General features: G+C 43.0%; 1 protein-coding gene across 1 annotated transcript in view; it reads right to left on the bottom strand.

Moving 5' to 3' along the window:
* Nucleotides 1-26772, bottom strand: part of LOC114453403 (collagen alpha-1(XXI) chain-like) — a 38694-nt gene that overhangs the window by 6201 nt on the left and 5721 nt on the right. The window contains exons 5-27 of the mRNA XM_028433280.1: nucleotides 26083-26199; nucleotides 25801-25987; nucleotides 25374-25539; nucleotides 25064-25286; nucleotides 23542-23715; nucleotides 23133-23210; nucleotides 23008-23019; nucleotides 22820-22909; nucleotides 22160-22213; nucleotides 22013-22066; nucleotides 21798-21851; nucleotides 21669-21722; nucleotides 21536-21589; nucleotides 21291-21344; nucleotides 14126-14179; nucleotides 10666-10710; nucleotides 10537-10590; nucleotides 8385-8438; nucleotides 6897-6950; nucleotides 5066-5137; nucleotides 4827-4862; nucleotides 3523-3567; nucleotides 514-546 (exon numbers count right to left, since the gene is read on the bottom strand). Of these exons, the coding sequence (XP_028289081.1) occupies nucleotides 514-546; nucleotides 3523-3567; nucleotides 4827-4862; nucleotides 5066-5137; nucleotides 6897-6950; nucleotides 8385-8438; nucleotides 10537-10590; nucleotides 10666-10710; nucleotides 14126-14179; nucleotides 21291-21344; nucleotides 21536-21589; nucleotides 21669-21722; nucleotides 21798-21851; nucleotides 22013-22066; nucleotides 22160-22213; nucleotides 22820-22909; nucleotides 23008-23019; nucleotides 23133-23210; nucleotides 23542-23715; nucleotides 25064-25286; nucleotides 25374-25539; nucleotides 25801-25987; nucleotides 26083-26199 (1818 nt within the window). The remainder of the gene's footprint in view (nucleotides 1-513; nucleotides 547-3522; nucleotides 3568-4826; nucleotides 4863-5065; nucleotides 5138-6896; nucleotides 6951-8384; nucleotides 8439-10536; nucleotides 10591-10665; nucleotides 10711-14125; nucleotides 14180-21290; nucleotides 21345-21535; nucleotides 21590-21668; nucleotides 21723-21797; nucleotides 21852-22012; nucleotides 22067-22159; nucleotides 22214-22819; nucleotides 22910-23007; nucleotides 23020-23132; nucleotides 23211-23541; nucleotides 23716-25063; nucleotides 25287-25373; nucleotides 25540-25800; nucleotides 25988-26082; nucleotides 26200-26772) is intronic.

Genomic DNA, 26772 nt, shown 5'->3' with positions numbered 1-26772 from the left:
TTGTGTATTTGTGTTCGTGTCTGCTGCTGTGTGTGTGTTTCAGCTGATGGAATACACAGTGATTGGCTGTTTGTCCAACATCTACCGCTGCTGTCCTACTGCACACGTGCAGTGCAATTAAAAGACAGGCTCAGTGGGTATGTTATATATACTTTTAACAAGCAGTGGTTCTTTCTTTTATTAGTGATCAAAGAGCGTGTTAATACAGCGCAGACTAGTATCAGGAGATATCCTACAAATGGCATCAACTAAGGGAGGTCGTATCTCCATAAATTGCGATTCTGCAGACAGTACAGTAAGTGTTTGATATTTCAGATGTGTGCGCCTTTAGAAAAAAGACTGCTTTTGTGATGTATATGTTTTTGCCCGGGGGGCCAGATTTCCCCAGGCCTAAAGGTATTGGCTCTGTAAGTCTTCTATAGCAGCCATGCAGGCTTGACAGGGCTTCTCACTGTGGTGCAGAATAAGACAGAATGGATTATATCTAATACCGCAAAGTCTAATTCGACAAACCTCTCCTTTCCTTCCCCTGGGTCCCACTTCGCCCTGACAGAAGAAGAAAAGAGAGCGGGTAGGGGGGTGGGGAGAGGAAGAAGAGAGAGAAGGGAGAAATAGGGGAAGACAGTTAGAAAGTTCTGCTTACATATCAAAGGCTGAGACAGTATGTCAGAGGAGCTGTGCTCGCTGCTCTGCATTGCTGATGCAGAACTCCTTTTTCTGCCAAAATCTGCAGCTTACAAAACATTTAGGTTGCTCATTGTGATGCATTCTCTAAAGCTTTATTTTCTCGTCCGCTGCTTGTTGTAATGTGATGAAAAAATCACATCTGTGGATCTGTTAGTCCTTCTAAAACAGCGTCCAGCGGTACCAGCAACTTTTTTATTGTAGAATTAAGTGTATCTGAGGGGGAGGGTGTGATTCATTTACATAAAGTGCTTTCTTCATGACCTGGTACATGTTTCACATCAGGAAGCACTATCATTAAAGCCGAAACGTGCTCACAAATGTGCCACAGGATGTCATTAAATCTGAACCAAACCTTAAAAACCTCACAGACGGTCTCTGAGAAGGGTCCCAGCAGTGCGACATTGTGTCGCTGTTCATCCATGGTCATACAAAAAACATCTAACTTTGCACTCAGTTTGGTTTTCTCAGAATTTTCAGTGCTTCCTCTCATCATAATATCTTTCTTCTAAGAATCGATGTAGAGTCTTTTGAGAAAAATGTGCATTTCTGTGTATTTCCTGTGGATAGGAACTACATTTCCTTCCTCGCTGTACGCTCCTGCGGTAAGAGTCTGAGTTTGTTTATCATTGAGTGTGTTCAGATGTTCAAACAGTGATACTGAAAACCTTACTCTGTACATTTGTAAACATAACTAAAAATAATACCCTAAAATTTTGAAGTTTTTTTTTTAGCATCTACACAATTATGTATATTAGTAAACATTTTTTTTTAAAAAAGGGCTAAAAAAACCTAAAAAAATCAAAATTAGATTAATTTGGTACCTGAAATTTTAGAATGTTCTCAATTATTTTATTTTTTACAGTATATGTTTTCATTTCATATAAATTTGAATACGTTTTTTTTTTTAAAGATTATTTTAAGTTTTTATGTTTTTTAAGTACATTGAATTGTACAGTACATTGAAAAAACTCATTGCCTTCTGTTAATGAGTGGTTGTCGGGAAACAATGTAATGGAACACACCCCTCTCCCCTCTCTTCTCCTAGTCTGTGGTGAACAGTCACATTTATTTTAGCTAGTAGGAATTAGTAGGTCTGTCTGAAGACCGAAAAAATGAAAATGTCTCATGTCTCATTCATTTCAGCAGTGGCGCACTGTGATCCACTGCTGATGAATTCAGCCTTGACTGTGCTACATGGAGGCTGCAGTGCAATAGTCCTATCTGCTGCTCAACTGTCCCCACATGATGCAATACACCGCTGCACACACACACACACACACAAGGTCCATCGTCTAATCCCATCTAGGACTCAGTTATCAATACCTATTGATCAATTCTTAAATGCTACTCACTTGGAATAGTTCCTAATAAAAAAAGTAGCAGTTACAAAGCTTAAATGAGAGCTTTTAAAGTGCAGAGCCCACATTGTCATTTCTATCAATATGTTTTAATTAGTAATTATTGATGATAATCTCAGTGTGGATCACTCTGTGCAGTCCAGCCCCTCTCATCTTATTTCACCTTATAGATGCGATCAATCATCCCTCACTGCCAACAGTTTGAAAGTATTTCCCACCTTGTTTAGAGCGGGTCCATCTGTTCAGCATCAGCAGATGATCTGTCTGTGCCTCCTTCATTTGGAAACTACTTAAAAACTCATTTCTACTAATATAAAACCCTTCATATGGCCGCCCGAGACTGCAGGGGTGTGAGTTGGTTTTAGAAGCACTCACAGTCACCAGCTGAAAACCTGCATTGTCAGTCTGTACGATCAACAAAATATCTGCAGCTACAAATACGGAAATACATAAATAAATATGTGATACAGCCAGTGACTACTTCTGTTTACATTAGCTAACAAGCTAATAACAGGTTAAATGTAAAAAAAAAAAAAGGTCTGTGGTGACAGGCTAGCTTGCTAACTCAGCAGACTTGTTAGCTTGGCAGCCATTAATGCTCCTGTAACATCATGTTTGTACTGTCTCTGGTCTAATATATTGTGCAAATTGGTAATAAGCACTGTCCACCAATCACAGACATCACCTACATCCTCAGTTTCTAATTGATTTTTTTGTGCAGATTATCATCCCTGATTGACCCCCTTGGGGTTGATAATCACATCCTGTCGCTCACCTGACTTCAGGTTTATTTGCCTGTTCACCCTCCTTTGAAAGTGTTAGTCTGTAAAGCCCCCATTGATTTCCAGTTAAATGTGTGTAATTCAGCCTGCTGTGACAGAGAGCCTGAGAGTCAGTGCTGCATCCTCTTTACTGTGGTGGCAGCAGCACGGTCCTGACTAAGGATGCTGTGTCCTAGGATATCTTATATCGTGATTTTATAATCATTATGAACTGTTTTATTCTCGGTCAGTCTGGGATTTCTTTTTCTTTTCTGTTTTCTTCCTCTGTTCTCTGTGACTCGCTCTAACTTTTTAATCTCATAAAGCACCTTATAAAACCACTTAGAGGGAGGTGTTAAACTACTGGAGTTTATTATTTTCATTTCATTTGTGTGATAAAGATTTTATAGTGATTTCAATGAGCTGATTGATGTGGACAGACTACAGTAACAGAAATAAAACCTCATCCATTAATGACTCCATGACTCTGTGCTATTGCTAATTCCCTGCATTAATCTAACATAAGTGACATGTTAACCTAAGACTTAAGTTTTAAGCCTGAAGTATACATGAGGACTGTTTTGTGTCCGTCATGCCCTTGTGGAGACACTGTGTTCACATATCTGCACATGCACACACACACACACACACACACACACACTATGGAAAACATAAGCTCCACTGCCACCCAGTGGACACAGAGAGACTGCACTCACAGGCACACCAGGAGTCCCCGGGTCTCCATCTCTGCCTCTCTCCCCCTGCAAAGAGATACATCATGATTGACTGGAGGTTGGCACAAGCTTGTTTACACACATGCTGCGAAGACTTCTAGCGTCATAAGTGTGTGGGTGTGTCTGTGCAAGAGTGAGATTGAACGGGTGTGTGGATTTAGGTGTGTGTGTGTGTGTGTGTGTGCTTGTCCGTGTCTTCATTCTGTGTGTGAGTGGAGAAAAGGTCATGATTACCACAAGCAGCCAATAAGAGAAACCCAGGGAGAGAGGGGCTAGGAATTGGCTAGCAGTGACCTTTAACAAACCTGACTTTTTATCTAATGTGTGTATATGTGTGTGTGTGTGTGTGTGCGTGTGTGTGTGTGTGCATGTGTGTGTGGCTTTCCAGCACTGTAACGTACTGCTCGGCTGTCTCTGCTCCTCTGGGCCATCACACTGTCTTCCATTTAGTGCACATAAAGGGAAGCAACTGAATCAGAGGCCAGTTCAGTGTGTGACTGACTTCACAATGAGACACGATGCCCCAATGCTGCAGTGTAATGACTGCATTATGTTATACTGGACTGATGTCTTAAACACAGCATCATCATCATCATCATCATCACTATAATGCCAATTGGTTTGTGAACACACTTGCATTAGAAAACATCAGTTAATAATAGAGCCGATGGAACCAAAGAATTCTGCATAAACCCAACAGCTCCAATTATTAGTCAAAATAGATGCTGGTTAAGATTCGGCTGTTCGACTATTTAAGAAATACCAAAACTGTTGTCTCAACAAGCCACTGCCAGAGATTTGTCTTAGCAAATATTTAGTGGTATATCAGCATACCACAACAAGATATTTATAGACCGTGCAGCATACAGTAACACTGTAATCGTTGATGAATGGACTCTCTGCAGGCCTTTTGTTGAGCTGCCATCAGCCGCTCAGTCTCCTTTAATATTTATTATTGTTAATTGTAGTTGATGAATATTTAAGCTTTAGTTGTGTGATTATGTGACTGAACTATAAGCAGTGGCAGTTAAAGGCACAGCTACTCATTCAAAGCTGTTTTGTTGTGTTGTTGTTGTTGTTGTTGTTGTGGCCACTCGAGCTGCAGTTGGACATTTTAACATAGAGGTTTATGAGGATTGACTCACTTTTGGAGCCAGCCTCGAGTGGCCACTTGAGGAACTGCAGTTTATGTCAAGCTTTAATTTGGTAATATTCAAATGATTTAGGAAAACAGTGAAAATAAAATCAGATCATTCAAGCTTTGGACTAGTTAAAGGTCACCTTACCTGGTTTCCTTTTGTTCCTGCCTCTCCTCTCTCGCCCTAACAACACAACAGTTAACTTTCAGATCATGTCAGTTGACTGTGATGTCTACATGACAGCATGCTGTTTGAGGAAATAACACAGACTGTGCTGCAAAGAGACCGATCTGGATTAAAAAAAACTTTTATCTTGTGCTATATAACATCACTCAGGAATCATCTATTCACTCTTCCTGTTGTTATTTGCAACCACACATTCTCACCTTGTGACCTTTGAAACCCGGCATACCCATGGAACCCGGCAGCCCTGGAAAGCCCGGCTCCCCCAAAGAGCCCTGAGAAAGTGAAAGGTTATTAATCTTCGCTCAAAGACTGAATATAAAGCGGTCAGACGTGTTCACCTCTGTGTGTGAGAACTCCCCAGGCTGCTGCAGCTAATAATCAAGGCTGGTTAAAACAGCAGAAACTTTGTTGCTTCTAAAACACCTTCAAAATAACCAGTTACCTGTAATTAAGCAGCGTAGGAGAGATTCTCTTTTTTTTAATTACAATGGCTGACATTTGTGGGTGTAATTGCTGAGAAACTTAACAAACAACAAGTGGTATTAAAAGTGTAGCTGTCAGTCACGAGGACTGGAGGCTGGTGAGACGCTGACAGGATGAATCCCACCACCACCACACTCCAAATCTCAACTTCCTGTGGGTGACATGCTGAGGCATTAATAAAAATTAGGGTGCAAATAGTGCACATGTGATGAGATATCACCCTATTGTAAGTAATGTCGATTCAGCCATCTTTTATGGAGCATATGCGGGATTCTGAGTTCAGAGAAAATATCATTTTTATGTAGGTAAATTATGATTATGTAAGATGTTTTCCATGCTTTTATTTAAAAGGGTAGCGCTGATTTCCAATAGCATCGTCCTCAGTGGTTTATAAACTGTCCAATATGGAGCAAAAGAGTCATTTTATTTGGATACAATCTGAAGAAAATATCATTTCTCTCCATGCTTTTATTTTGAAGGATTGCACTTAACTATATGGGATTATCCTCAGTGATTTATGTAGCCATCGCGTGTCAAATAAAAGCTTTGACTCAGATTGCAGATGGGAGTGGGAGAGGGAGGGGGTGGTGCACTACCCTGAGGTCAGAGCAGCATGTGGGCCATGTGAGCACCACCCAGATCAGCGCATCAGACTCTAGTTTTCAGTGATCCTGGGTTAAACATACTGATACTGACAGCGTGTAATGGTTGTATGACCCATACAGAGTGTTCCTTTACAGAGGTCGCAGAACAAACGGCAAAAGATGTGATGGGCTGGGGATTCCCAAGACAGCGGTGTACACGCAGTGCACGTGTATAGCCTAGCAGCTTAGCAATGCTGCTGAATTTAGCGTCACACTGTAGGGCTGATTCTGTCTAGATTTTCTATTATTTTTAAAGACATTCAGCAGGGGGCGCTATTTCTTCCATCAATGCCAATGACCCATTTTCAGAACACACGAGAAGATCAGTGTCAGTCAGTTACTCAGTATGAGTAGTTGGACACAACATGGAGATCCGTTGCAGTTGATTTATTTTAGGAGCCACCCCCAAGTGGCCACTTAAGAAAGTGCAGTTTTTCCATGTTGGCTTTATTTCTTTGGCACTTTGGAAAGTTTTGCTTGTTGTTTTTATTTATAATTTTTTTATAAGGGTAGAAACACAACTTTACTTTAAATGTATAAATCCTAGTTAGATGCTTTTAAAGAGCATATTGCTCTGAACTTTGGGTAATCAGTCAAGTGAAATCTGGTGAAGACAGCCTGATGAGTTCATATTTTCTAGTTAATATATGCCTTAGGTGATGCACTGTTTGTGCAAAATTACTTTAGAAAGTGGGCCGTGGAAATAATGAACAGATGCATTTAGTTCTGTTGTACATTTATATTGATTCATTTCAATTATCAGGCGTATAGAAAATCTGCCTGGAGGGTACAGACAAGTGTATTTGTGCACTGAATGCTGAGTTTTGGTGCATCAAGTTGTGGCAAACACAACAAGTTGCAGCAATTTTTTTAATATAGACTCCAAAGTTAGAGCTCCACTCACCTTCTGCCCTGCTGGACCTGGAGAACCAGAATCCCCCGGATCCCCACACTTCCCCTAAATGAAACACACACACACAGAATTTGTCTGACGGTACATCCTCAGCCTAATTTAACCATCACAGAGACCAGCACAGGGGTCATAGAGGCCACATCAGGGCAGAGCTGCTATTTGCATTCATATAGGTGCAGCATATGAGAAGAGGGTCAGTGAAGCGGAATATAAATCACAGTGTGCAGTGATTAATCATTATCCTCTCAGCCCGTCCCATTACTGGCCTCTTCCTGGTTAACCAGCTGTGCCAATCACAATATCAAATTTAGAGGACGGACAGCCTTTCTAAGTCAGATAATTGTGCTGCTGTCAGAGCCAACATGAGAATGTGAAGCGTTACAAATCCTGCAGCTCGTAGGCACTATTTTAATGTTGCAGCTGCTTGAAATGGAGCTGATTGTGATTACTTTTGTACAGTCAGGTAGTTTAGAGCTCTTCAGTGCCAGGCCTGAATTAGATTCTGTAAAAGGCTTCTGTGTGCTGCACCTCCTGCAGCGTGATTTAAAACCTCTGTCCTCTCAGCCGGCTTTAATCTTAGCAAGCATGGATACAGGGACCGGCTCTGTCCTGATACTTCCTCATATTTCCCCCCAAAAAGGGTCTTTTGTAGGACCTTTATTTTCAAATAGTTTCCTGCAAACGTTCCTTAATTTAACCGTAGATTAAAGGATATTTCTGAGAGCTTTCCTGTGTGTGCAACTTCCTCAACTTCCCCTCTATAATTCTTATCATTTTATCCATGATTTAACTTTCTATGAGCAGTTTTGGTGCCGGTTGCTGGAAACCAGGCTCAGTTTTTTGGTTCCCAGCGTGTCAAAGAGTCAATTTTCACCTTCATATCCGTGAAAGTGCCATCCTCCAGCCCTTCCTCTCTCTCCCTCTCCATCTTTGTGCCATGTGAGTATACAAATTCCAAAGGGACAGGAAATGTGCATTTCAAGGTCAGAGAAATATGAACATGGCCCCTGTGCTCGCCTCTGTGAAGTTAAAAACACTGCCCCCCAAAAAAAGGGACTGGGGGCTCTGCTCCGACGTTAAAGGTCAGTTTAATCTGTGTTTGACACTTGTTTTAATTCTGTCTTCCTTGAGTATGCTACTAAATATTAACCAGCTTAGTAAATAAATAAATGAACAGTGCTGCACCACACTCTGCACGAGTGTCTGGAAGTGTCTCTGAAGGAGAGGAATCCAAGTGTGCACACACATGAAGCACGCAGGATGGCATTTATCACATTTTCAGCAACACCTCCACACTGACTCCAAACAAGTTGACTCCCTCTCAGCAAAATGCAGTTTTCTCCACGGGAACATCAATAAGAGAGAGAGAGGAGGGGAGGGACGGGGGAGGCAACATTAGACGAGGCTGAGAATAGCCGAGCGGCTGGGGAGCAGCAGGCCATTACCATAATAACTAATTATAACGTTCAACACACAGACCTTGGGACCATCTCGGCCGATCTCTCCGGGCGGCCCCGGGGGCCCCTGGACTCCCTGTACGGAGACAGATAGTGAAGGAAAGAAGGAAAGGGGCGAGAGAGGAAGGGGAATAAGAGGGGGAGAGAGAGAGAGAGAATGAGATGAAAGAGACAGACACAGCGCTTTGGGCTGAATGTGACAGAGTGCGTGACGGCTTAGTCAGGAAGCACTGAGGGAGAAATGAGATGGCTCAGGTCCACTCACACCAAACACACACACACACACACACACACACACAGTTTGCATATTCAACAAAGCATTCTGCTGTATCAAGAGAAAAGCTTGAAGCTGTGTGTTGGTCTCTTTATCTTCCCACAGGCATTCTGAACAGAAAACACACAGATGAATCCTACTGTCCAACTCTGACTGGAAGGCAGCTAAATCACGTACAGTAAGAGAAAAGACTGGATCTTATCACTACAGTAAATATAGTTCAATAAACACACAATAATCCTACTCTAACCTGTGGGTGGAGCCACACAGTTGATGTCTGGGCATCATGTGGACGTCACATCCTTTTCTTTCTTTACATTTTTACTTCTTATCACACTGAAATGTGAATGTAAAATGTGAATTGTAAATGCTGAATCCTCTGATTAGTATATTGTTCAATCAATCACACTGTCAGATTAAAACATGCCTTAGATTCACACAGGTGGTATCAGCCATCCAGCAGGCTCACGCTAACATTTAAGGAGACATCCTTAGCATAAAGTAACTAACTCTGACTTTAAATTATTCATGATCATATTCTGTCACTGTAGCATGGAGGTCTGTGGTGCCTCCAGTGGCTGTTTGAGGAACTGCAGGTTTGGGCGTTCTCAGTGTTGGCTACAATTTTCTGCATTTTTCTGAAGCTATCACACTCCGTAAACACTCGACTTGGATCGATTGTAATACAAGAAAATACTGAAGGAATCCAATATAAGTGAGAATTACAATGATTGTGGCAACAAAGGAATGATGCCAAGAAGCACATCCTCATACCGCCATTGATTAATAATAGGGAGCCAAACAGAAGGAGGTGCATTGAAATGCCACATTTGATTGGTGTCAGCTGGGTCAACTGTCAGTTAGCTTGAATGTGATGTGTATGTATTATTGTAAGATAGTATGTGGTTGCTTGGATACAAGAAATGTGGTTCATCGTGCTCCACAGACTGTCTCCCTCTCTTCTCTCTCTCTACTGTGTGTGTGTGTCAGATATGTCAAATGTCCAAAACTGAAATAGAAAGAGCAAGATAAGGACTAAAAGGTGAAGCCTGAAAGGAGCGATGTGGAGGCTGCTCAGGCTGTGTGCAGAGAGAACCATGCACAGCCTGGAAAACACCTGATTCAACCTTACTTTCTGTGTAAAAGTCGATCCACTGATGAGTCATTTAGGCTCTTGGGGGAAAAAAGGTCCTCATAGAAGGCACTGTGTGACTTTGGCCACCAGAGGGAGGCAAAGCTCTGACTCCAGGTGTCACCACTGAGCTCTGCCTGCTGTTAGTGCACCTCTGCATATGTAATCTTGTTTACCAGTTGGGAGGGGGGGGGGTGCCCTTACTGTGTGAACATTCATAACCCCACACGCTCATCTGACTTTTAGCTTAAATGAACAATAAATGAACATAAGGAGCAGGGGCTAAATTAATGATGTTATTATGAGCCCACTGCACGGTTATTAATAGAGATGAATGTGGCAACAGGTGGACACAGATACCCACCTGTTAGAGGCCACAAGTGAGAGTATAGGCTCCACTAGGATGGTTCCCATCATGATAGGTTTTCTAACATGATCCCTTATGGAAAGCCAAATGTGGGCTGACTCAGCGCCACACCAGCTGAACACACTGAAAATCTGGAATCCCTATTAGCAACTGTTAGCATGGCTGTCAATCTGGCACCGAACAGTAGACAAACATCACGAATGAGACCCCGATGGTCCATTAAGATGCTTAGCTGTCTTATCTTGGGTGTAAAGAGCGAGCAGCTGTCTGATCTCTGTGTCAAAACCAGTTCCAGCAATTTCTGCTAAATATTTAGATTTGGTTGCTAATAGAGCCGTGCTGTTGTACATCAATCAAAAATCATTAGTGTCACATGGTAAACATCATGATGTCATACTGACCAATGTTCCTTTAAGTCCAGGTGGACCTTGAGGCCCAGGTAAGCCCACATCCCCCTAGAAACAAACAGGGAATGTGTTAATAGCTTTAATTAATTATATTATTATTATTAAGTTCAGGGCAGATTTTACCGGAAGTCCAGGTGGGCCCACTTTGCCAGGAGGTCCCTGTTCACCCTGTAAGTGACAGGAAGGCACGATTACATGATGTCACATCAGAAATATTTGATTTCAACGCTGCATGTCTTCACTAATGTGACTACAAGTGTCACCTCACAGTGTTTGTTCCAGTTTCTCTCTCACATTCTGTTCTGCTGTAAGCTAACATCGCTTCCTGCCCTCATGTTCACCAGCTGCTCCTCCCTGATGTGATTCCACTGTGTCTGATCGTCGCTCTGTTCTTGTGTCCTTAGGGCAGTTCAACCAGCTATTTCCTGTATTTGACCACATTGTTTGTATTTTAGAGGTCTGAATTTGATTGAACTCAGACGTGTTTCTGCTGTGATCAGTGGAGCTCAGTGCTGCTCCTTCACACCATCATGCCTCACTAAGTATCTTTACCTTCACTGTAATCCAACTAAATGCTCAAATAAGTCAGTGAATTTATCTTAATTCATACAAATATTGCTGTGGGTTATCGCCCTGCACTGTCCATCTCTTTTTAATCTCAGCAGAAGTCCAGTAAATAGGACTTCTGCTTGTACAGCTCAGCCCTCCCCAAGTCCTTGGCCCTGTTTCCCCTCCTGAGAAGCAGCTTTGAGATGCTGCTCGTCCTCTGAGACCAGCTGATCCACTTTCCACAAAGTGTTTTGGAGCTCCAAGCACTGCCCTCTTAGAAACCTTCAGTGTAGCCCTGGTTCTACACTGAAAAGCCCCGATTTTCTTAGAATAACAAATTAGCTTCTGATGGCATGCTTCCCACAGGATAGTCACTCGAACCAAAGGGTGGGCGGCCAAACATCACCGCTTTTATGTGGCCTGTGCATTAAAAACAACCAGAAGAAAAGCAAACCCTGCCGGTCGAATTAAATCCCCTGTACTTGTTTCAGCCCAAAGACGAGGCCGGCTGTTTGTTCTTCTTCTCAGTGCTAGCAGGCAACAGCAAGTCCCAAACATGGATTCATCAGAGTCTGGCTCATGTAACTTAGTTCTGTGGAAGCATTGACTCCTCACATGTCAGATGGAGAAGGATGAGCTGTTTTGGATTCTATGTGAACCTGCACTGGTGATTCCATTACAGATAAGTTTGCTGTGTGTGATAAGGTAAACCGAGTGTAATCCTCTGGGTTTAAGTAGGTCTGATAGATCCGGACAGCAGCAGGTGTCTGACATGGTGGCTTTACTTTTTGGTAACAGCATCAGGGCTGTTTAACATCAACAAGATCAACCGAACACTGAAACTTCAATTAAAAACTGATGCGTGAAGCCCGAGGCTTGTTAGGCACCGGGGAGGAAGGTCTCCAGAGTGCACTGATCAGGGCGATAACTCCGAAAAATTCACAAACACATCAGAGAGAAGCGGGCCCTGCATCGAAACATTGGTCTTAGTCATCCATCTCTCAGCAATGCACCCGCAACCCCATGGATGGATGATATATGATCTGTCTTCAGCACAAACTGCTTATCGAAGCGCCATCATACCTTCACCCTGAGGTGAGCGGAGGGCGGTGCAGGCAGAGGGTGGGGTGACAGATGAACTGAGGATCCAGAGAGGGGAAAAGAGGTGCTGTAGCTGAGCTGAGGAGGATCAGTTGGGATCAGTGTGGTGAACAGGCCCTGCTTGAGGTGTTAGTGGAAAATAAGAGCAGGATTCTTCACTGTAGGTTTAAATGAGCCTCGTCAGAGACTGTGTGATAATCAGACATCCTGACGTGAAGTCGGCTTTATGCAGCTTTTGTTACAAGGCAATAAGAGCTCATATGTAGCATGGCTGTAAAAGTCTTTACAATAGTAAAAGCAGCATTCAGAGTCAGCATGTAAACACCGGCTTGATTAAGAACAAGGGGTTTGGCTTGGGGAGCTGTGCAGCATGCGATACTATCGCGCTGTGCATGGAGCCCTATGTGTGCGCACAGAAATGAGGAAGCGTGTGTGAGTGCTGCATCAGCAAACTATGTGTCAGTGAGTGTCTGGGTGTTAGCATCTACTCCTCTGTAATTAGAAAACACATAAAAAACAGGCTTTCCAGTTTGTGTGTATTTTCCATGTTATGTTACCCAGTGTGAGGCTGTGGGGTGTGACACTGATGAGTTTAGCAGCTCACACTTAGAAACATGGGATGTAAAAGTGTGAACATTTAGAATTGCATCCTGTTAGTGTGAAGATATGTAAACTTTCCATATGTCTCCCTGTCTGCCTGATGTAAACATACACTTAGTGAAAAGTTCTTAACCATGGGACCTCGTTTTAGGGGGAAAAATAACAATAAAGGCTCATTGTAGCACTGATTGTGCATAGTGTTTGTCAACTAAACATTATGTGCAATCAATGTGCAATTGTTTCAAATCAAATGTTGCAACATGCATCCATTGACTCGCTTTATCCATACAGAGTCTGGTGCCTGTCCCTGGGCAGGTTACCAGTCTATTGCAGGGCTAACACAGAGTGTCAGGCAGCCATTCAAACTCACAATTTAAAATCACCAACAAACCTAACACGTGTGTCTTTGGTCTGTGGGAGGAAACCAAAGAAAACTATCTGTGCAGCCATCCACCGACAAATGCAGGAACAAGAAGTCCACAGAGGTGTAGACAATTCTTCATTTCAAAAAATTACTTAGTAAAGGTCTATGAAATGCACTCAACAATGTTTGCTAGAGTGAAAGCATATACACACTGCGTTTTGAGTGACATATTTTTCTGTTAACAGTAAGGTAAGAGGTTGTTTCTGTCAAATTCACCTGTCTTGTACTCTGAGTAAATCTGAGTGAACGGAGGCTTTGACTGCTTTCTGTGTTGGTAATGAGGAAGTAATTACCCCAGGAGACGCTGTTTACGTGTCTGAATCTGTCTAAATGTCAATACATCCGACAATCCGTGCAGCTTTCAACAGAAAAAACAAATACAGCAGCCAATATTTACAGTATATTCTGATGCAGAGCAAGGCTTCAACTGTGCATTACTCAGACACTTTGTACAACCAGTTTCATGTGTGTGGTGTGTGGGCAGTGGGTTTACAACCACACAGCAGTTTGTCAAAGCAGCAATTAATCCGAGCCTGTGTTTACATCCAGGTTACACTTTCCTTCAAATCCTTATAGGACCACATGGAAGATTTTGTTTTAATACATATAAATATATCATGTGTTCTATGAGCAGCGGTAGAGGAAGTACTGAAGCTTGGTACTTAAGTACAAATACCCAGCAAAATATATGTACATATATATGTATATAAGTACTCACTCATGTAGTGGAGTAGAAAGTACAGGTAATAGCTGCACAATGTAATGGAGTAAAAGTATAAAGTATGCACTATTATTTTCACTTAAGTAAAGTATAAATACATAAAAAATTACTTAAGTACAGTAAAGAAGTGCAAATACTTAGTTACTTTCCACCAGCACGTCAAGATGTGTAACATGTAATCCACTCACCGGGGCACCTTGAGCTCCTGTAGCACCAGCCGGGCCAGCGTCACCCATTTCTCCCTGAGGATACAACACACATGTCAGTGTGAAATCAGGTCAGATACCTATAACTGTTCTCTGTCTATCTGTGTGAGCCGCTTGGAAGCAATGTGTGTCGTGAGTTTATCTGTGGTGGTGGTTCTATACTGACGCATGGACACGGCTCATGCGGCGACTCCTGTGGCCAGAGGTCTCGCAAAATAAAAACATCACCAGCTTGTTAAAGTAAAAATGAAAAGCAACAAACAAACACATTTTAAGCCACAACACACCAAGAACATAAAATTTTACCATCCTGAAGACACCAGCGTCCTCTCAGACCTCTCTGTTAAATAACCGTGTTTGTTGACCGTGTTACGACAGCAGCGGTATGTGAACTGGTTCCAGTGTGGTCCACTGTAGTACCCTGGTACTGGCAATGAACATGTGAAACAAGCTGTAAAATGTATTCTGGTAGTGTAGGCCATTCATTTGTCCGGTTCCATGCAGAGATGTGACACAGGTCTGCCTGCTACACTAAAGAACCTGCTCATTTCTACACAACTCACATTTTATGGAGTTATGTGAAAGATTTGTTGTGTTGCAGAGATATCTAGTGACATTAGTACCAAAGTTGTTCTGATAAATGTCTCCTCCTCATTAACTGTGTAGGCAAAAAGATGTGAATCTGCCAGATTCATCACTACCTTCTGTTCTCAGGCTTTTGTATTTTTGTGGGTTTTGCATGGCCCTTCTCAGCTACCGTACATTATCACGCTTACCAGTGAGTCTACGACCTCTTACTATGTAGAGGAGCAGAGACATGTTAGGTCTCCAGGTGATTCAAAGAGCCAGACTGCATAGATGAGGCTTCTGACTGGCTTGCACGGCTGTATCCTTCCTCCTACACTGCCACCCACAGGCCTGGCGTAGTCATGACAGCTCTTGGAAGTGTATTTATGCAGGTTTATGTAAACTGACATCTTTTTTGAAAACGATGTGTTCACGATGTTATTTTGGAAAATAGATTGAAGGAAATATTTGTTTTTCAAAATACCCGGCTATGTGTAAACGTGGGGATGAACTAATCATCAGCAGCTGTGCAGACCTCGACAAAAGCAGACATTTTGGCAGTTTGCACAATGCCAAGAAGAAAAGGCAAGAGCAAGAACAAAGTTTGTTTCTTGGTTCTCATGGAGTGTGATGAAGTCTTTGTTATGTATTTGTTGTGTCTTCATTTGTGGTTTTTGGCTCTCAGCAGGAACTGTGTAGTATCAGGCCTCCTTGTTAACATGGACTCGGCGTTGGTCTAACCTTAGACCCGGTTCAGTGCTCTGTGAGGCTTCAAGTGTGACACCACTTTCCTTCTGTCTGAGCTCTCAGCAGACACAGAGGTTACCGGGTCTCAGCAGCATATATTTTAAGTGCAGCGCTCTGCATGTTGGCAGCAAGGAAACAACTGAATTAGCTCTCCACAGCGTCTGTTTTCTTTTGAAGTGTCTCGCCGCACTACATACATAAACCCACAAGAGCAGCAGACCTCATAATTACACAGCCAAGACGCCCACCACCCAATAAATGACAAGATGACATAAATCTGGAGGACTAGAATGAGAGAGAATAGACAAGAGCACAGAAGATGGTCTGATTCCGGCTTTTTTTCATGTAGGCAAACGACTCCATCCCTGCCACATGTTGTTAAAGGCTGAGCAGACTCCGACAGCTGACATGTTTGAGCTAAACTTTTCTGGTGGAGGTTTCAAAGAAAAGTCAATAAAAGATAAAGGCAGCTAGCATAACAATACAAGAACACAAATTAGAATCTGTGTCTGACCACATCCTTTTATAGCACACTAAACAGTGGATTGTTCACTCCAGAGTGGAAGTAAGCTGGTGTGCCAGCCAAGGAAAGAAGTCCAAGTATCATGAAGGGCTGGTTTATGAATGGGTGTAAGGCAGAGCAAGAGGCTACCGGGCAGACTGGTTCAGTTCAGTATTACTGAGAAAGATACATGTTGTGGTAAAGAGCAAGCATCTACATTCCAAACCTCATTCAAACCCTGGTATTTTGGAAACACTGGAGGTACTCCAGGAGTCCTAGGGATGTTTAAAGAGGTACTCTAGGAATACCCAAGATACTCACTGAACACTGGAAGTACTGGATGAGCCTAGGAACACTGAAGGTATGCTGGGAACATTGGAGGAACTGGGTGTGCTGGGGGAACCCTGGAGACTGGAAACTTGTGGAGATACTCACAGAACAAGAATAGGAAGTATCTGGTAACAATGGCAGAACTCACGAAATGGAGGAATCTCAAAAAAGAGTGGCCCAAGAACACTGAGGGTTCTCTGTGAATATTCAATTTTTGGCCTGAACCTGCTTTAGGGTGAGATGAATTTGAGAAAAAAGCTTGGATGGGGACAGCTGCATTGCTTTGATGAACTAATTCTGGACAACTGGGCACAAGAAAGACAGATAACCAAAAGAAAACCAACCAAGGCTCCACTGCTGCATTGCAGTTGAAGTGGTTGTGGCATCTGATAAGGATTCCTCCTGGGCTCCTTTTAGTGGTTTTGGGGTCTATCTAACTGGGAGGAGATACACAGAACATGCTGGTGGGATCACAGAACATGCTCTGTGTGGCCTGGGAACGCCTTAAGATCCCCCAGCAGAAGATAGAAGATGTGGCTTGGGAGAAGTTATTGGGAAGTGTGTTTGATGTCGTACCAGATGTCTCCTTCTTCACTCAAGCTATGGGATGCTATATCTGTAGGATGTATTGATGCACACATGGGGTTTGATGTCGAAGATGGTGACTCACAGGTCGGGGATCTCAAATTGCTCTTGTTAACCGTGGACATGTTTATTTTACTGCCTCGTGCGTACACCACCTTGACCAGCTGCTACAGGACTGACTGTCCACCCACCACAACAAAACAAACAGAGGACAAAAAGCAGACCATCAGCAAGTCTGGGTTCGGCTGACTATGATGTCCTTTTTTTCCCAGGGAGCATGTTTGTGTCCTTTGCTAGTTTTATTTATTAATCCCCATGTGTGTGCTTAAGAGTCAGAGAGGTCAATACATGTCCAGGGAGGCGCCTCATTTGCCTCACTCGCTCTGCGCATTTACATGAGTAAAACAGCACCTAATGTGCCCTCATAATCACTGTGATTAATCACCTCATTAAACAGCTTAATGTGTGATGGTGCAGTTATTTGTTCAGCATTGTTCTGGAACTATTTTACAAAGCAGCACCGTGGGAGGGACTGCTTCAGTCATACAGGGTTATTAAAGTGTTTATTTTCAGAAGGAACATTTATACTGATGATTGTCTCTCCATCACAGACATGTTCTGTGCTTTTTAACCCTCAACATGCCTGTTTCAAATGACAGATCTCCTCACCTAATACGTTTCATCAGAATTTCAACAAATGCTCTTGAACACAGCACAGCTAAGTAAACTGCAATACTTATTGTAGCTCTTCCACTTCTGTCTGTGTAACCTATGCAGGAAATTTATAAATAACTCATGACTAATACTAATAAAAAAAAATTGCTGTTTCCTGTTTGCAAAGGCGAAGTTTGAGTTAATTCATCGGTCTTCCTGGTTTATCACATCACTGTTTTTTACCATGATTGAGACCCCCAGGCAGCTCTGTGCATCTGCCTCTTGCGGTGACAAACTGATAATTTGGAGGTCTGACAGCCTGAGGGATGGAGAAAGTTGTAACTTCCATATGTATTTAGGGAGGTCTCTGAACTTAAATTACAAGCACGGGGGTTAAAAATACATAAACTGGCTGACAAGATGCATTGTCATTCATTTTCAGCATCATTTAATGAGTCCAACAGCTTTTGTCGCCTTGATAAACCTATGCGATCATAAAATTCCCCTTTCAAACCTCTTCCCAAAATGTCTTCTTATACAATTAGTAATTACAGAGAAGCAACGTGTGATACGGTATCTTTATCTCCTCTGCAACATGAAAAGCCTCACACAGCTGCATCTGCAATTCCATAATTTTGGGTGTAGAAAGTTCTGCCTGATAATAAGAGACCTACAGCTACCACAAAGCTGATCATTTTTAACTGGCTGCACTTGACTGTAAAACATCAGATCCTAAATTGTTTGAAAATTGCTGCACAGTACGGCGCTGGAAAAGGAGCAGCTTTATCTGTGAGATTAAAGGCCACGCTGACAGCCCCAAGCCTCCTACAGTATATCTAAGTTCAGGCCTCATTAACATTCAATGGAGCCGTCACGGATGGTTGAGCAGAAATTCTTTACAGTTGATGAGCGAGGCTTCCTCCGGCGGTGACCACACTGAGAGCTAATTTGGTTCACATCTGGATTTTTTTTTTACTGCTGTACTGTCACTGGGTGTTTGCTACCTGCAGGAAGTTTAGGAGTGACGGTCGCCGGTGCTGTCAGGTGATTTTGAGCATTTCTCAGTTATATTCTATATGTGTAACATCGTTTTTTATGGAAATATGAAGAATGTAAATCCAGCTTGTTGAATGTAAACACCTCCTCAGGTCATTAGGACTTCAAATCTCCCAGAAACAACAATGAGGAAGACATGACCTCATGCTATAGTTCCAGCTGTGACCACAGACTACGCAGACAGAAGCTCCTTTGACTTAAAGGTCGGCATGCTAATAACTCTGGGTCTTTACAACAACCAGAAACAACACAAGCAAACATGTGAATACAGCACAAGCAAGGACAGGAACATGCTGCAAGGAGCATGAACAGCCATGGAGATGGACCAAAGTTTGCAGCTCGTCATGCTGTTGGACATGAGCTAAAATGTGTAAAAATTGTACTGTGAAGCAGGAAAATTTTGTGTCGATGTATCTTGCTGGATTCAAAGCACGCGCTTGTGGTAGACATAAAGTAATAATGAGGAAAAAGTAAAGTAATTATGATAGCATCTAAATATTCTGTTCACTGAGTGCCAACCAGTCACACTTTGTACGACAAACTAGCTTAGGTGTCATCTATGCTCCTCATCTGTTTGAGTATGTAGACTGTATATAACAATGAACAGAACGAGTCTCTCTTGATGTGAGTCGTACCTCTAGCTGCTCAACGTTTGTAGCTCGTCGCGTTTGTGACTGTAGTCTCCTTAGTTGCTCTTGCCCATAGAAAGTGAATGACTTCTGGTGATTTTACAGCTCTAGTGGCTCTTGGTGTGTCTGAGTGTTTGCAGGTTTTATGTTCAGCTTCAGTAGATGTACAAGCTGACGCAGCTGTGTAAGTCATATTGTCCAGCCCTGTGTGATGGGTGTGTGTCAGCTCTAAGAAGTCCAGACTTCCCTCACTGTGGCGGCAGGAAGACGTAGTAACTGCTTCACTCTGTTGACTCCACTTAGTGGATCTGAATTGAAACTTTGTTCAACTGCAGCTCACCTGTGGCTTATTTATATTCATGCTGTTCCAAAATAACACTTCCATGTCAGACGTCAACAAATATTACAGCAAACTAACATGTGCGCCCAGAATACTTCAAATACGTGCAGACAAAATAGTTTTTTATTTGAGGCCCAAAAAGGGGAAAACTTTGTAAAACACAGAGTCTGATTCTGTTTGATTTGCAGCCTAATGGTTGTAAAAGCCCAAAATCTCAATGACGCAGCAGGTTATGTATCATTTACCTGAAGTCAGTCTGAGAACTTCGCCCCACTGACAGTATGCAGTATGTTGTGGTGTGTTTTGTTATCCAGAGTGATTCCTGTTAATCATTAGAGTGGTCAATGTTCCCTGACTTTGTTGAAACTCTCGTTGTTGGTTTTGGGGCAGCTGTGATGCAGCTCAGGTCAGCAGCTTGTTCCAGGAATTGGTGACAAGTCAACCGTCTGGCACACAAGCGGCTGTTCTTCAGCTGTGATTTGTTTACTTAATTATCCTGTAAATTCTGCCATTATTCTACGCAAGTACAGTAATCTGAGGCAGAATCTGAATCAAGATTATTGTAGGGTGAACTTTCTGCTCCAAGTTTTTGCTTATCAACTTATTTACTTTCAGGTATATTGAATTTTCAGCTTGTTCCAATTATATGAAAGTTTAGTTTACATAATTAAGGGCGGGGCTGCTTTGGGTGACAGGTGTCTCCGATTAACGAGGAGTTAGGTGCAACCAGCTTGCATTGAACGTGTCAAGTTTGTGAAGATAATAACAAATGAACATTACACAGAGCAGATTGATATCTTGCAGCTATACTGAGGGATTGTCAACAAAGATGCAGGTAACACTGAGTTCTGGTGTAGGAAGTGGTTTTATTCTTTACACAGCAGAATCAGGGTGTTTGGAGTGGAGGTCTGGCTGAAGGTTGGGCATATAAAGCACTTTAAATTGTCTTATTATTAAGGATCATCTGTGACTAAACTAAGGTATTAGGTGGAAAAAAAGGAAAATGCACCATGTTCAATGACACCATGTTTATTCTCTTTAGCAAAAGTTTAAATAAGTTTGGTAATAGTAGGTGGAGTTAGCCTGGTTAGCTGTTGCCCCTTGTTTCCAGTTTTGATTGTATGCTAAGCTATCTGGCTACAGCCTGTAGCTTCATTTTGAAGGGAAGTGGAAAAAATGGGCTCTGGTAGCAAGTGATTTGCAGCTGATGGTAACTCAGCAAAGCAACATGTAGCTTCTGTCCTAACAAAACCACACACACACACCCACCACCTCCCCTTGAACACCGCCGTTGGTGTAGAACACTTCCAGATTCTTGGGGAAAGTAGTTTATTATGATAACAGGAAGAGTCCTCAATTACTGAGCAGTGTGGCTGCGAGTCACTGAAAATAGCTCTGCACACTTGGAGCTGGTGGGCGTGCCCACAGGTCTGTGTGTGTGTGTGTGCATGCGCTCGCTCTTTCATTTAGCCACAGTCCAGTGCCACAGGAGGATGTCCCATAGGCTGGCTGGTTAACATGCAAGTGGTGCTAATTTCATTGAGTGACAGAACCAGAGTGTTGCTGGATTTATTGTATGACTCACACGGAATATAAACCTATAGTGTGTTCCATCCAACACTTCTGCTGGACCTCACTGGAGGATGGAGGCTGATGCAGCAGCATACAGCAGTAACACAAATGATATCAGCTAGAGATGTCCCCCTTTTTCCAGAATTAAATACAGTCAGCACTGACCTTTATTCCTGGTGGCCCGACCAGTCCGCCCGCTCCTGGCAGTCCTGGCTCCCCCTGGTTGGACGATAAACACACTCTGAGAGGCAGCAGCAGCCAAATCCAACACCATTACAGTAATTATCTTTCTCACTTCACACCCTGCTGCACCGCTGTGAGAAAATCCCAAACACGACAAGAACAACACAAGGAAGCAGCCCGGTCCTCTCACTAATATTATATATATAAAGCATCAGGACCCATCTTACCATCGGTCCTGTTTCTCCTGGGGGTCCTGGTTCACCTCTTTCACCAGGAACACCCTGCAGCATTTCAGTAAAATAATTCAAATAATTAAAAATAATAAAAGAACTACAACAGAAAGTATGTGGGCAGTCTCACCTTGGCTCCTGGGGGACCTGGTTCTCCCTGTAAGCCTGGTTCCCCTGTCTCTCCCTGGGAGCATCATTAAAAAAAGAGTGTTGACACCAGATTCAAAAAGAAACGGATGAAGCACTGTTATAGACTCACCTTGTCGCCTTTAGGACCAGGGTCCCCTCTCAGTCCTGCAGGGCCCTGTTCACCCTAAGGGACGAGTGGACACATCAGACACACATTTACTGAAATACAGACCCCATTTTTTGTACAATACAAAATCTAATGTGCCAAAATGAGACACAGAAACAACCAAACCTGCTGGATAAAGTGCTCTAAAAGAAGAACTTGTAAGTTTATATTTTTTTTACCTTGAGCCCCGTCAATCCAGAAGGGCCGGGATCACCGGGTTCCCCTTCTTTACCCTGTGAACAGTGCCAGTATGTTGAGTCCAACATTGTTCATCAAATATGGGAGCAGAATGATTAAAAGAAGAAGAAGGAGTGATTAGCACTTACAGGCTTACCATCAGGTCCGGGCGGCCCCTCCCTGCCTTTCTCCCCTCGGAAACCCTGCAGCATCCAAACATCATTAGACATCTAAACAGTCTGATGGAGCAGTCATGAGTTATAATAACACATTTAGGGAAACGTGTTAGCACACTAGCATGCTAATATAACAAGAATACTGATGAATGTGGCAGCGGTGCAGTTGATTGTTACCAGTATGTCTAATCTTTCTACAAACATACACCAAAATCTAAAGAGCTGCCGTCAGCAAGGTGAAGCTAATGGTACTGTGTCAGATGAAGTGAGTCATTACAACCACACATCATTAGTGGAGGGCAGCGACTTCATATGTATGTTTTTGGTATGATCTCCCATTTCCACATCAGATATACACAAACTAGCAGTTTGCTGGTTTCCAATTTGTGGTCACTCCTCCCTTTCCATAGAACACACTCTGTGTTCTATGGAACTATTCCCTGTTTGTGTGTGTGTGTAATAGCCTGCGATGTAATCACAGTGTGCCATAGATGATAATTGCGACAGAAAAGCAAACCAGAAAAAGATGGTGCATTTTAAATTTAACTATACTTGTACATCTGAAAGCAACATACATCATTGTAAACTCTCTCTGTGTGTGTGTGTGTGTGTGTGTGTGTGTGTCTGTGTTACCATAGGTCCTGGCAAGCCGCGTTGCCCTGGAGGACCGACCACACAGTTGCAGTCGTCTTCGTCCACTGTGGCCGTTCGATTCAGAGGACACTGAGGATGCACAAACACACTGAGATCATCAGCCTGTCTGACAGAGCCTTTACATGTATCAGAACATGTGTGAGAAGCAGGACAGAGTGTGTTCTTACCCTCTCATCATCCTGTGTATCACAAGAGAAACGGGACAGAAGAAGTAAGAAAATAAATGTTAATAAATGTCGTTGCCATTCAGAGTTTTCAGTGTGACATTTGAGGGGCTGATAGAAGATCTTACCACAGAGTAGATCTCACACGCTGTCTCTCTCTCACTTTGATGAGGATCACAGTACAGACGCAGCTTCTGAATCTCCACCTGAATCAAATGAACATAAAAAACATCCAGCTTTTTATCTCCTAATCCTGTAGATGTTATGAAATTCTGTGTCTTCTATATCTATATTTACAGTCATTGCTAGGCTTGAATGTCAAAATTACAGTGTAGTGATCCATTCAAGCCCAACGTGAGCACATGTAGCCCAGACTATATCACGACTGAGATCACTAAGGATTCATATTTATAATTTGCTTTTTACATGTAACAGAAGGCCCAAAAGGCTGGTTGCAGTTCATCTAATGACCACAGGTGTCACTATTGTCCATTTATGAATCTAGTTTGACTCCTTTGTGTATGCTGTGTTGCTCACCGGTACGGTGACGTCCATCGCTCGTCTTTTTGACACCTGCGTCTCTCCGTTGATGTAAATGGGCTCTCCTGGCTCCAACACAATTTCCTGGATCAACTGATCATCCAGGAAACCGGTGACCTGCCGCGGCCTCACCAGGAGTTTAAGCTGATGCCATTTTCCATCGTACAGTGACTGAGGAAGAGAATATACGTTTCTTTAATGTAAAGATGTTATAAGGGAGAGGCTGAAGCACGGCTTTGTTCAAGGTTCCATTCGTGAGCAAAGCTGGATGTGAAAACTTTATAATTAACCTGTCAAATCTTCTTTCACTGAGCCATCCTGTTGGCACGGAGTGTGTCAGGGTGTGTTCCATCTGATCTAATTTTGTCAGCAAGGCCTAAATGCAAATAGTCATACCCCGTGAGGTATTAAGACCAAGAACTCCTTCTCCTTTTTCCATCACAAACTTTTTTTTTCAAACAGTGAGACAGAACAGCTATTGTTTGAACGGGACTCAGCCTCTGCCGCCAATTTACAAATGACAAATCACAGGCTTCTACCTCGTGCCACATCAAGCCGAAGCAAATCAAACAAAGTCAGCATAATTACAGCCCTGTCCGAGCTCCGCGCTGAAGTGTAGGTGTGTGAAGGGAAAGAAGGGTGGTGGGCGCCTTTTGGAAAAAACAACCTAACAAGTCCAACAGGATTATGACCACGTGCTGCCATGGAAACAGAGGCGTGCGCTCCAAGTACCACACGTCCACCGGCTAAGTTTCCACTGGGGGGAGAGGCAGTGGTTTACAGCAGGAAACGTTTTCTTTTAGCCTGCTCCGAGCTTCCTTCACTTCACATCATCACTGCTTCTCACTGCATTGGAGTGAACAGGGGATGAGGTTTGGATGGAAGTCATCCCAGTCAGACTCAGTCAAAGCAGCTACCATGAAGGGAAACCTGAGATCCCATGAGGCACCCTCATGACACACTGTGTTCTTTTCACAGGAGCAAATATAATGAATGATTATATTCATTATATTCACAGCATGGTCCGTTCTGCTTTGTTCTTCATATTATGGATCATTGTATTAATGCTTTTTAAAGCTGCATCACATGTTTTTTGACCACAAGTGGGCAGTAGAGAGAGTGTCACGGCATGGTGACACTTTAAATTGAGTTCAGGGAAACTTATTTTATCACCTGAAAAGTCCCAGGTAGCGGGAATCTAAGATGCAGATAATTATTTTTTTTTAAATATTGTGTAATTCATGCAATTATATTATAATATATAAACAATGCCATTTTATTTGGGGGAAGAAGATTAAAAAAACAAATCTCGTATGGGGGTTTAATCTCCCATAGTCTATTTTCTGAGAAAACCTTCCCGTCTTGACCTGCTACAGACATCCATCCCTTCTTAACGTGCTGCTTTGCTCTGTACAGGGTCATAAAAAGGCCTGGAGCCTATCTCAGCTGTCAGTTTGGTGAGCGGGTGCACACACAGTCTGTCACAGGGCTCACATAGAAAGACAGACCTGATACCGACCTGAAAGCCTGCTTTAAAGACGACTTTCTGCTCCCTCGCTGTCACGCTGGTGCTGGTGAAGATGACAGTTTTGTCCTTTCCGCTCAGGGTCACTGCAGCCTGGATCTCCTTATCCTTTGACAGTATCCTCCAAAGGTCAAAGGTTAGCTTGCTGGAAGCCCCCTTTAGACGTATGGTGGCTACAAACACATATGATGGAGGAAGGCCTTCTGGGAAAATCTCTCTATAGTTAAGACAGAATGAAGCAGAACACATATATTTCTTTGTACCGGGGGTGACACAGACAGCTCTGATTTCGCCGGTCTGATACCTGGTGTTCTCAGTGATGTCCGTGGAAGCAGTAAGGGCGTAGGCTGCCTCATTGGCAAGAGAGCCAGCGATTTTCTTGGCCTTCTTCTGAATGTTCATGCCTAGCATCAGCTCAAAGCCTTTCTCATCCCGAGATGCCACCGGGATCCGTGTGGGGCAGACCGACTCTAGAACAGCACAGAGCATTTAGGGCATTTGAAAGATAAATCATCCTCTAAGCTCTCTCAATCAATCAGACCACCTGCTACAACGAAGAGTCCATTTATGGATTATGGATTCATAAATCATCATGGATTTATTAGCATTCACTGAGGATTTTGCATGTGCTAACTTCTTGAATTAGAGTCCTACTTTACTACCATATCACAGTAGTGGTAGCATTACAAACACCCGATAGGCAGATAGACAGAGGATTAGACTCCTCCAACCTTCACACAGCTTTTGCTCCATGGAGTCTCGGATGCGGTCGATGGTGGTGTAATCCTCAGCGTACAGGACATAAGTGGATGATGGTTTATTGGAGATGGATATCAGCTCCGAGGTGGTGATCTCACTGCCTACTCCAACAGCAAACACTGTGATACCCTGAGCTCGGGCCTCCATGCTGGCATCCACCTGAAGCAATAAGAAAAGGATACAATATATTGTAATATTTATGAAGCGCCTTAACACTGTGAGCCACTGTGATTTAGTGGAATGGTGACATTTACCACATCATCCTGTGATTTGCCGTCAGTCACCACCACGGCGATGCGGTTTTTCACCACGGTGCCGCGCTCCGAGGATGAGAACACATGATCCACGGCAAACTTGATGGCCCTGCCCGTCTGCAGAAACCAATCAGAACATATTGATTATCCGAATTTCAAAAGGTAGCATGTGACATCAGATGGAAAATTTGTGAGGATTGATTTCATCACATGCAGCATGTGTTTAAGTCAGCCCATTCCTGTGCTTCTGTGGTGTTCCTATGTGGTCATACAGCTGCAGATGCACCTGCGGTGAGTGTATGTTGGCACCTATGGGCCTGCCTTAAGTGCAGTGTGTGCTTCTCCATAACCAGCCTCAGCTTGTACCACTTTATTAGTTTCTTTTTTTTTGGGATGAAGAGCAGTGAAGCTTTTTATAAGAGATTTTATAGAATGTTTTAAGAGTGACATCTGTTTTGTTCTGCATGCAGGTTCCCCTGTCAACCAATAGGAGTCAGTGGTGCAGCATTAAGTCATCTCTGGGTTCCAGCTGCCTGTGAACACTGCTGTCATCATTTTTTGTATTCATATTTTATAAATCCTCCTGACAGGGTGATCCCAATGCATCCTTCAGCCAAAAACACTCCACTGACCAGCAGTTAAACGGTGCTTTGAGGTCTAACAGCTGAAACGTGTTCATATATTGGTGTG

This window comes from Parambassis ranga, chromosome 20 (genome assembly GCF_900634625.1).
Source record: "Parambassis ranga chromosome 20, fParRan2.1, whole genome shotgun sequence".
Lineage (NCBI taxonomy): Eukaryota > Metazoa > Chordata > Actinopteri > Ambassidae > Parambassis > Parambassis ranga.
This window is presented reverse-complemented; position numbering and strand designations above follow the sequence as displayed.